This window comes from Arvicola amphibius, chromosome 3 (genome assembly GCF_903992535.2).
Source record: "Arvicola amphibius chromosome 3, mArvAmp1.2, whole genome shotgun sequence".
In the NCBI taxonomy this organism is placed as follows: domain Eukaryota; kingdom Metazoa; phylum Chordata; class Mammalia; order Rodentia; family Cricetidae; genus Arvicola; species Arvicola amphibius.
In genome coordinates this window covers 35,015,322-35,027,176 of record NC_052049.1, presented here as the reverse complement: position 1 = coordinate 35,027,176, position 11,855 = coordinate 35,015,322, and the positions used below count along the sequence as shown (strand labels likewise).

At 43.2% G+C, this 11,855-nt stretch overlaps 1 protein-coding gene across 1 annotated transcript; it reads right to left on the bottom strand.

Moving 5' to 3' along the window:
• Positions 1 to 1,984: 1,984 nt before the first annotated feature.
• On the bottom strand, positions 1,985 to 2,374 carry LOC119809196 (28S ribosomal protein S17, mitochondrial-like). Its single transcript, XM_038322065.1, has one exon. The coding sequence runs from the start codon at positions 2,372 to 2,374 to the stop codon at positions 1,985 to 1,987; it is 390 nt and encodes a 129-aa protein (XP_038177993.1).
• Between the last annotated feature and the right edge of the window lie 9,481 nt (positions 2,375 to 11,855).

Below are 11,855 nucleotides of genomic sequence, written 5' to 3'. Positions count from 1 at the left end.
AGCTTAGGTTTGTTTATAACTAGTACTTATAACTTAAATTACCCCATTTTTATTCATCTATATTCTGTCATATACCTCCCATCCTGCTTCTTCCATGGCTCCTGGTGTCTTTCCTATATTCTTCCCAGAGTCCTCCCTGACCCCAGAAATCCCTCCTATACCTCCGGCCTAGCTATTGGCCATTCAGCTCTTTATTCACCAGTCACAACAATGCATCTTCACACAGTGTCCCCACAGTATATTCTAAAGCATGGATTTTCAGAGAGTGAAGGAGACTCCAAGAAAGAGACATTTTGTAATTGAGGGCTCCACAGGGGACCAACAAGGACAGTAGCAGGTCTTCCTGGCACCAGGTGCCCAGCCTAGGCTCACAGACAGACCATGTTTGGACTCCATGGAGACAGCATCACTGCTCCAAAGAAGACTGAAAGCAGCCATTTTCTGTCTACATTCGGAAGCTCTCCCTATCTGAGACCCAGAGCCTGAGCAGGGCAACAGTATCTAGGGTGACACATGACCAATGAGCGAAATATCCCAGAGGTCCTACTAAGCAAATAAGACACTACCCAAGGCTCCCTAGGAAGATGTAGGTAGATGAGCTTCTTAGAAGATACAGTCCTCTCCCTCCATAAGCAGGAAAGAGTTATGAAGCAACAAATAACAAGCAGAAACACTAATAACTGTTCCCTTAGACTGGTAGCATTGGCATGATGGGAAAGGAAGGAAGGGGTAGTTTTATTTTATCTTATTCAAAACATGGGCAAGGATAGAAAATGATCAGAAAGAAAGGCATGATGGGAAAGATATACTCCTAAATTGTAATTTCAATCCTTTTTAGTTGTATCAAAAGGCTACACGGACGGAGGCCAAAAGCAACACAAATTGTAAAGGAAAGGCCCCCTAATGCACTGCTCAGAAGGTGCCAGGCTTCCTAAGTTCTCATTAGAAGATCATCGTCAAAGCCTTCGTATACCGCAAGCTCTCGCTTCCAGGCCATGGGCTTCTGTGAGCACAGGAGGGGTGGAAATGAACATTCCCATCACTTGCTGTCATGTAATTGCCAGGCCCCAAAGGTTGTTTCTCAACACGCTTCACCATCAGTTCCTAACAAGATGGCTGAGCCTCCTACCAGAAGCTGGCCGCCACCTTGTCATTTTCTAAGTATATCCCATATTATATATGGTTTCTTGTTTCCATCACACTTCTGTTGGATCTCTGTGAGGGAAGGATGTCTTCCTGGGGCCTAAAAATAGCAGGGCAGTAACAGCTGCGGCTAGCGCTTGGTATGTTCTAGCAAACTAGGAAGCTCTGTCTTGTAGTCCTCATAGTGACCCTAAGGACCACACTCGGGCCCATTTTCCAGCTTAGACAGCTGAGGTCAGAGAGTTTAAGCTGCTGCTTGTAGTTGGAAAGTTAGGATATGAAGCATGGGGTCCTAGAGTCCAAGCCTTGCACCGTGGAGTTCAGTGCAGAGGTGGCTGTTTGCTATCATGCGATGTTTTACTCTTTTGGCTTTTGGGGGGGGCCCACTACCCAGCTCCCAAATAAATCACACCCGGAGGCTTATTCTTTGTTAGGGATGCTCGGCTTTAGCTTGGTTTGTTTCTTGCCAGCTTTTCTTAAATTAGCCCATCTACCTTTTGCCTCTGGGCTTTTATCTTTCTTACTTCTGTATGTCTTTACTTCTTTCTCCATGGCTTACTGTGTAGCTGGGTGGCTGGTCCCTGATGCCCTTCTCTCCTTGTTCTCTTCCTCCTCTTCTTCCTCGGTTTTCTTTCTGTTTGTATTCTCTGCCTGTCTGCCTATTCTTGATCTTGCCTTGCAGTGGGGCGGTCGGCTCTTTATTAGACATCAGGTGTTTTTTTTTTTTTCTTTGTTTCATTTACTTTTACTATTTCATTCATGTCAGAAGAGAAACTGGACGGCTAGTGATGGAAGTCAGAGAGGAGACATAAAGACAGAAATCCCTTTGGTTCCTTCTTCCCTAGGTGGAAGAGCCCTTGAGTTCTTCTGGAGTTTTACTTGGGTTAGCAGTTTCTGAACTGAGTGGACTTTCTAGGTAGGCGGTCCCCGCACAGGGCTTTCCTGTGACTGGGTCGATAACTCGGCCAACTTTGAAAATGATCTCAGCCAGTTCATGTTTCACACGCTTTGATCCCATGACGGGCAAAGCTCCGAGGAGCACTATGTCTCCGACAGAGCACTGCTGATGGGCATCATAAGCAAAGCTGGTTTTCCACGTGTTGAAGTACTTTAGCAAGCAGGGATCCAAAGCAAGTCTGGTCGCTCTTTCTTTAGCAGTTTTTACCATGGCTGTGCCAATCACCTTCCCCACGACCCATTTGGCATGGACGGATGTACGGATTATTGACATTATGTGTCTCTGAGCACCTTCTGGATTCTACTACTCAGACCCAGGCTGGTGAAGCCTGGGGCGCAGTGTGATGCCGTCACACCAGACATCAGGTGTTTTAGACAAGCAAAGAATCACAGCGTCACCGAGTTAAACAAATGCAGCGCAAACAAAAGTCACACATCTGAAAATAGTATTCCCCAACAGTTTGCCTCCACATAGATTAGAGAACTATGCTCTAAAGCCTTGCAATGGAGGGGAAAGCCAGGTGTCCTGCATATGTAGCCCATAGAAACTTTTGAAAATAAAATTATTGTAAAGTTTTATTTGAAACAAATGAACAAACCAGTTTGTCTATGGTAAGGGCTGGTGGCTGGCATGGAATCTTTACAGAAGAGTCTTCATCATTTCAAACCTGCTTTCACCATAACCAAGCTGCATTTGAAACTGACACTCTCCAATATATTATTTCTAAAGATTTCCATGAAACACATTTTCCACTATGATCATGACACGTCTGGGCATAATCTTCTGTAGGCTGAGTAGTGGTGTGGGGGTCAAACAGCAACAGCATACCAGGAAACAAAGAGCCAGCAGGGCAAACGCCAGCTATGGCTTGTTCTTCCCAATGCAAATACAGTGGAAGGTCATTCCGTTGGGTTTTGTTTTGAACAAAATGTATTTATTGGCTAGTTTTGCACACAGTATGGACTGTGAGTGGGTAGCACCACTTGGGGAGGTCACATAAACATGACACTATTTAAGGATATGGTGTGGAAGGAAGTGTGCTCTGACGTGCAGGGGACAACCCTAAACAAGCTCTCCTTTGTCCTATTGATTTGACTTACCAAAAAAAAAGGATATTAAAATGAATAAGAAATAATAAATAAATAAATAAATAACATATAATAAATAAATAAATAATAGAATTTTTCTATAATAAAACTCCAATTATTATTATGAGTAAACACTTTCTAGCAGTAATATTGATTTTTCAGAATTAAATGCAAACTTAGAGGCACCGGTTGTGAGGGAAGAGGAAAAAGACACTGCTGTGGAGTGCCCTTTCTGTATTTCAGAAATCCAACCTAACTTTCCCCTGCCCCTCTGATGGGGAGAATTCTAACCTGCTCCCCGCCCTCACCCGGATCCTCTAATTTCTCTCCGCCTGTACCACTCTCCCTGTCTCAAGGGGGTCAAAACGAACTGGGGACATGTTAAAGTCTGCATCATTCCATTCCATTCACAAGAAGAAACGTACAACAAATCATTGCTAAGGAGCAAGAGATCCCATGGGTAGCGTTTAAACAAGGACTCTTGATCAGAACAAGATCTCAACACAGAACAAGAACAGATGGTATCTGGTGACCTCGGCAAAGCCGCAGAAGTGTGCCCGCTTGCTTACATGGGAGCAATGAGGGAGTCTTAGCTTCGCGCTTCAGGAAGCTGATCAGGAGACTCTGGTAGGCTCTGAAAGGAATTCCTATCCCGAGACTTAGCCTATTAGCCCAACAGAGGCGCTTCGCGGCACCAGAGCTCACAGCAGTACCTAAAACACAATGTTCCGGTTCTGGAGGTCCCTGAAGTGATCACAGCGTTCAGACGCGCAGCGATTACTTGCAGAACAGATTGGCCTGGCCTTAACGGCAGAGCCTGACCGACAGAATGAGGAGCAAACACCACGGATCTACAACTGATACGTTGATCACTGGTGACTTTATAAGTTCCGGGTCTGAGGAGGGCTCCTAACAAGAATTATGCAACTGAGAAGGGAATTTTGATATTTCTATGGCATGCAAGATGAGGACAAGGCCACCCCCCCCAAAACTTTTAGACAAAAGGTCTGTAAGGACAATGATGATTAATTTTCAAAGCCTGCACATGTTATAACTGATACACACACAAAGAATAGTGCTTTACATAGCACAATCTTGAGGTTTGGTATATGTTACACCAAGAATGTTCTGAACATATATTAAGGCCGTACCGATACTATATGATGCTTAGCAACAAGAGAGCTTAGGGAGATGGCTCAGTCAGTAAAGCGCCTGCTAAGAACATGAGAGCCCCAGTTTAGATCTCCAGAACCCTTGTAAAAGCTCAATACCATGACGTGTCTGCAGCCATAGTACTGGAGCCTGGAGAAAGACAGGCCCTGGAGGTCAGGGCTTGTCTAATCAGTTAGTGAGTTCGGGTCCCTGATGCCGACCTCTGACCTACATACACATGCACCTATTAAAGCAAGCTTGGGTGAGTCCTAAATATCTGTGTGTTAGAATTCTTTACCTCGGTAGGTTTAGCATGTATCTCCAATTAAAAACCACTGGCCAAGAAGGGGTTAATCTCCAAGGAGATTGAGATTAAGTTTTAAATGAAAGACACAATGAGCGATAATCTGACAGTAGGGTTGTTGAGTACCAACATCAAAGAATTAGCACCATTCAGATTAACATGGAACCAGAACCAATTCATATTATCTCAGTGTTCCCTTGAGGCTTAATCATGTGAGGGCTCTGAAAACTTTCCAAGGGATTCTCATGAAGCACAACACTTCTGGAGTAGTATATTGATAGCATTTTACTTGTATGGATTTAACCAATTAAATCTACTACGTTTTAGTAGAGTTCACTTACACAAATGTAATGAATTTAAAAGGACAGACAATCCCTTTCTTGCAGAAGATGAATATAAAACTAAAATATCGGAGCACTATTCATAGTCCTTAATTATGAAAATGAAGCCGAACTCATCTTTTCTTTTAAATAAATACCAAATTAGCCGTCCTCCCGAGGGCCACGTTAGAGCTCCGCAGAGCCGCCACTAGAGGGCACTATAAACAGACTACAGAAGGAATCCCCCTAGACCCTGACTTCCTGGCACAGGTCTCACCTACAGCTTTTGCCTGAGTTTTAAACAGTTAACGACGAAAGAAGATACTTACTTATCTTTGAGTCCTGGTTGAGTTCTTCCACCACATCTAGTTCCCATAACATCTTCATCATGATGACTTAGGGGATTCCCACCAGGGTTGAAAATGTGCAAAGTAACATGAGGAGACTCCGCCTGGGTGACAGCAAACCAGACATTTCGCCTCGGGTTTCGTGGACTCTGAAGCTTTCCAAATACTTAATGATGCATCACCAAATTATAGAATGACGCCACCTATGTGCTTATCCTGAGATTTAGCAGGGAGATACATATATTTATTTTAGTTTTCCTAAGAAACACATTATTGGAGGCTGAGGAAATAGCTCAGTAGGTGAATGTTTGTTGCGTGAGCAAGATAACTTGAGTTTGAATCCCCAACACCCGCATTAAAAAACAAACAAACAAATAAACCTGGCACAAGGTGGTAATGGTTCATTGTAGAAGGAGCAGCGGGCTGCGTCCTAGCCACCCGGCTAGCTTTACCCGAAATAATTACACGGAAACTGTATTTGTTTAAACAGTGCCTGGCCCGTTATCTGTAGCCTCTTATTGACTAACTCTCACATCTTGACTAACCCATTTCTAATAATCTGTGTAGCACCACGAGGTGGTGTCTTACCAGGAAGAACAAAAATGGCATGGATATGCAAGTAAAACCCAACATTGAGTGTGAGGGGCAGAAACGCAGATCTCAGGAGTTTTCCGGCCAGCAGCCTGGCTGAAACACCAAACTTCAAGTTCAGTGTGAGGCCCTGTCTTAAAGGACGAGTGATAAGTGATGATAGCCAGTGTCCTCTGGTTCACACACGCACACGCACGCACACACACACACACACACACACACACACACAATCAATCAATCAATTATATTGTAGAGTAGATGAAAACCTATTATCTCCTAGGTCCACCATTTCCCTTCCCTACTTTAAACAAGCTCAAAGGAACCACTACTGAATGTTGATATGTATCCTTCTCTTACCCTTACAGAGGAGGGCCTCCATTCATATTAAGGTCATCTCTCTGTGTCTATGGAATTAGCATCATGGTGTCAACTAATTAATTAGAGATGGACATTAGTTAAGGAAAAGTGCAGCTATACCAAGGAGGTGCAGGCTTTTTTTCTTGTTACTCTCTAGACAATATGTCATAAAAGCTATTTACATAATATTGAAAATGTATGAGGTATTTTAAGTAGCCTAGAGATAGTCTAAAATACATGGAAGGATGTGTGTGGGTTATACACAAATCATATATGTAGGTTATATGCATATAGAGATTTGAGCATCCACAAGGGGTAACTACAAGGGGTTCTAGAACCAAGTCCCCATGGATACCCAGATAAATGTGCAGTCTATTGTTATGGTCCCAGAGGCTTCTGCTTTCCTTCTCTTTGGATTGTTTACTTTATCAATCCCATAGGATTGAAAGTTGTATTGTCTTCCTATTCTTCCAGTGCTTTATTGTCAGGTCATCATATTCCTCAGAATCTTTTAATATGATCTCCCTGTCCCCATTTTTCATGCATTTCAAAGCAATCTATTGCATTGCTCTCACACCCTCTCCTTTTAACATTATTATTACCCAACACTCATAAATTTTTCCACGTTTTCTAGTATTGGTAGTGAGAGGAGCATTTCTCTTCCATAGCATCCTTCTTTATGTTGCTGGAAATCCATAAATAACCTCCTGGCCTTTCTTTCAATCCATCCGAATATCATTAAGCCTTTCATTTTTGCAAGGCATGTTTAGTGTTTTGTATTTTCATTATGCCTTTCTACCTCCTGTGAACCTTGTGCTCCATTCTACCTTCACCGCATTGGAAACAAATGGTTTGAATAAGAATGGCCCATATGGACTCATGTATTTGAATGCTTGGTCCCGACTTGGTGGAACTGTTTTGGGAAGGATTAGGAGGTGTGGCTTTGCTAGAGGGGTGTGTCACTGGGAGTGGGCTGAGGTCTCAAAAGCCCATGCCAGGCTCAGGTTCGTTCTCTCTCTCTCTCTCTCTCTCTCTCTCTCTCTCTCTCTCTCTCTCTCTCTCTCTCTCTCTTTCTCTGCCTCCAACTTTCAAATAAGATGTAAGTTCCAGCTACTGCTCCAGTGCCTGCCTGCCTGCCTGCTGCCAGCTCCCTACCATGCTGGTCAGGACCCGACTCTCTCAAACTGTCAGCAAACCCCAATTAAATGCTTCCTTTTTAAAGGTTGTCTTGGTCATAACATAGTGTCTTATCACAGCAATAGACATTTAGCCAAGCCTATGTCCCTACTTCTTTCCAATCTCAAATCCTCTAATATAAAGCAAGCTTCCTTCCCACTTGCCCATCAAAACCTCTGTTTATTTCTTCATTGTGGTTTCTATGATATCTATGAACAACCCCCCCCTTCTTTTTCTCTACCTAAACACTGTTCTTTCTAATTCTATTCGAGAATCAACTTGTGAGAACCTCGTGCCAACTATTCCTTATCGCCTGAAGCTCTTGAAGTCTGTTACACAGTTTAACACTGGTTATGTAAACTCTTAAGGCTTGCATTGAAGGATTCACAACTCCTGTATTGAAAGACAGGATCTGTCATTTGTTGATTCTTTTATTTAACTGATGGATGTAATACATTTTAAAGTTGAGTTCAAGATCCAAACACTCTAACAATTAGATACAAAGCCCCTTTAGTATTTGTAGAAATTTTTGTCTGGGCTGGCTTCATGAGTGGCTTCCAGGTTTCTCTCTCCTATGTCCTCCTATTACTTTTATAGTCTTTCACACATCCAATGCAGTGAATGTGTAATTCTCCATGTGCCGTACATTGTGGAGAAATGCAACACAAGGACACGGGGCCCAGAAGCCACCCAACCCTGTCACACTCATGTGTCGGGTATGGTACAACCTGGAAACAGCTGTCTGAGTTTGTATCTCAATTCAAGCACTTACTAGCCATGTGGCTGTGTGATCTTGGCAAGTTCTCCTCAAGCCTTAGTTTGCTATTTACATAATGGTAAATGGAGCAGCTTTCTCTGAGATGTTTCATTGGAGAGGAGAAAATAAGACGAGGTGTGGGTCTCCAGTTACTATGCTTGAGACAGCATATGGCAGTCTGCTGACATGGATATCATATTTCAGAAGGGAGACACACAGTTGGTTACAGGGCTTCTAAGTTGGAAGATTGGAACAGCCCTGGCTCCACCTTGGCACGATCCGGACCTGGAACTCAATAGTAGTAGGATGGGGTGGCATTTTGCCACAGCAGGATTCAGCTTAGCTCAGGTGGCTGGGGTTAGTGCCTGCTGGTCTCTTTGCAAGATCAGAAGGCTGCAGTAGAAGCCAGCTGTGGAGCCATCAGCTCAACTTTCAAGCCTGGGAAAACCCCAGCTCCTGTAAGGAGGGTACTCAGGCTATCTGGGTTTGAATCTCAGTTTGGCCACCTGTTAGCAAGGCAAGCCTGACTTTCAGGTTGTTCTCTATGAAACTTGGCAGGTTGCCAGGCCTTCTTTTCTGGGAGGTCAACATGTACGGAATCATTTTTAGACCAATTAACACTCTCTTTCTTCATCCGTGACAGGGATGATAATAGTCCCTGCCCTTGTTTGGGTGAAGTGAATTTTAATTGTTTATATAGAATATGCATGAAAGAGAGGCCAGCGCATGTGAAACACTCAATATTAATCTCTTGTATGTGAGAATATGATTTTAACACATGCACATTTAAAGTGATACCATCCTACATAGAATCCAGGTAACCAGAATTTCTAAAAATGTACATCTTTATCTACTCACATTGGTATACCCAAATCTTCCAATACAGATATTTTGAATCTTGTATTGCATATCTTCTTTTTTTGTGTATGGTGGTTTGAGTGAGAATGATCTCCATATTCATATTTGAATACTTGGTCCCCAGTTGATAGAAATCTTTGAGAAGGATTAGGAGGTGTAGCATTGTTAGAAGAGCTTTCGGGCTTTCGGGTTTCAAAACTTCTCTCTCTGCCTCTTTTTTTTAAGGGTTACTTAGTTATTGTATATACAGTGTTGGCACCAGATCTTATTATAGATGGCTGTGAGCCACCGTGTGGTTGCTGGGAATCGAACTCAGGACCTCTAGAAGAACAGCCAGTGCTCTTAACCTCTGAGCCGACTCTCCTGCTCGTATCTTCTTACTGGCCTCCCTGTCTGGCTTCTACACTCTGCATTTTCCCCTAATGTAGGCTTTTTCTCATCCCTGGACCCCAATGCTTGAATTCTCTGGGCTCTTGCTGCTTTGTCAGAAGGGCAAGGACCACTGGGTGGCTATATTCACTTACAGGCTTCCCAGATCTCTGGGAGACTTTAGCTCTCCCCTTCATAAGACTTCTTGCTAACCCTAGAGTGAATTTCCTTATGTAACAGCCCTTTAAGCACACATGTCCATGCATGCGTGCGTGTGTGTCTGTGTGTGTGTGTGTGTGTGTGTGTGTGTGAGAGAGAGAGAGAGAGAGAGAGAGAGAGAGAGAGAGAGAGAGAGAGATTTCATTCTCCTCCTGCCCTTGCCCTTTCCTTCCCCTTTTCCTATGGTCATTGGACTGGCTAGTTTTGTGTGTCAGCCTGACACAAGTTTGAGAGGAATGATCCCCAGTTGAGGAAGTGCCACCTGAGATCCAGCTCTAAGGCGTTTTCTCAATTAGTGATCAGGGAGGGCCCAGGCCATGGATGGCCAGGGATGGAGGGTGCCATCCGTGGGCTGGTAGTCCTGGGCTCTATAAGAAACAGGTTGAGCAAGAAATTGAAGCAAGCCAGTAAGCAGTACCCCTTCATAGCATCTGCCTCCAGGTTCCTGCCCTGTTTGAGTTCCTGTCCTGATTTCCTTTAGCAATGAACAGCAAGTTCCTCCACAACTTACTTTCTGGCCAAGCAAAAGAAACTCTAAGACAGTCATGACTGAGACTTCACCCAGACTCAATCACCTAATATAACTTTTCTTTCTCCCTCTAGTCTCTCCATTATATATATCTTCCAGAATCTAGTTTTGAGTATCAATATTATAACAGTGGCTTAGCAACCAAGACAATGCCCCACACAGATCTACCCACCATCCAACTGATCTTCAGAATTCTTCATGAAGATTTGTCTTCCTGGGTGATTCCAGGTTGTGTCCACTTGACACAACCAGCCAATGTTTTCTGCCATTGCTTATGGTGCTATTTTGTTTGTGATATAACACATAATACTTACCTGAAGGTCAGAGTGTGGAGCTAAAGCCACTAGTTAGCCAAAGAGGCCAGGCAGTGGTAGCACACACCTTTGATCCCAGCACTTGGGAGGCAGAGACAGAAGGATCTCTGTGGGTTCAAGGCCACCCTGGCTACACATGTTTGATCTAGTCTAAAAGAGAAACAGAGCCAGGTGGTGGTGGTGGCTCACACTTTAATCCCAGTACTTGGAAGACGGAGACAGGAAGAATATGGCTGGGCAGAGAGAGGAATATCAGATGGGAGGAGACAGGAGCGCATGACATTCAGTCTGAGGATTCATAGAGATAGGACCTTGCCCCCTTGGTTCTGAGGATTTTGTAGAGGTAAGAACTAGTGGCTGGCTGTTCTGATTCTCAGATTTTTCAACTTTCAGCCCCTAATATCTGACTCTAGATTTTTGTTATTAAGACCAATTAGAAATTGGTTACAATTGCACCTCCTTCTCAGTCAGTATAAAAACAGTAGCATGCCTGAATTCCCAAAAGTGGTTGTTTTCTGAGAGAAGCAGTTGAGGACAGCACCATCTTTCTAGAGCGCCAGCATTTGAAAAAAATCTAAGATCTTTCCCATCACCTCTCAATTCCCATGTATTCATTTCCCAGGTATTGACTTCTAAGTAATGAGTTGATATGTCTGGTAACAAAAAGAAATTACATGGGTCATTATAAGGCACATAGGTACTCAGGAATAAGACAAAACAACTTTGCTATTATCTTAATTAGGATTTCTATTGCTGAAGAGAACACAATGACCACAGCAACTCTTATAAAGGTAACATTTAATTGAAGAGGCAGCTTACAGTTTCAGAGATTTAGTCCATTATCATCATGGTGGGGAGCATGGCAGTGTGCAGGTAGACATGGTACTGGAGAAGGAGCTGTTACATGTTGCTATTCAGGCAACAGGAAGTAGACTGAGATACTGGATAGTGTCTTGAGCATATATGAGCCCTCAAATCCTGCCCCCAAAATGACACATTTCCTCCAACACCCCCTACTCCAGCAAGGCCACACCTCCTAATAGTGCCACTCCCTTTGGTGGTCCAATTTCTTTCAAACTACCACAGCCATCAAAGATTTTATAACACACAGGAGACAAGATACAACAGCATTCGTAATAGTCCTTTATCTTTAATGTCCACAGGATCTGAGTACGCATCTCTTATTTCACTCATTTCTGTTGTTTTATTTTATTTAGTCTGCCTTGAGGTCTATCAATTGTATTTATATTTTAAGAGAAACAACCTTGACTTTGCTAATTTCCTCTACTGACTGCCTGTTTCCCATTAATATTTTATTTCTGCTCTCTCAAAGGTTACTTCTTTTGATCACTTGGGGTTTGATTTGTTCATTT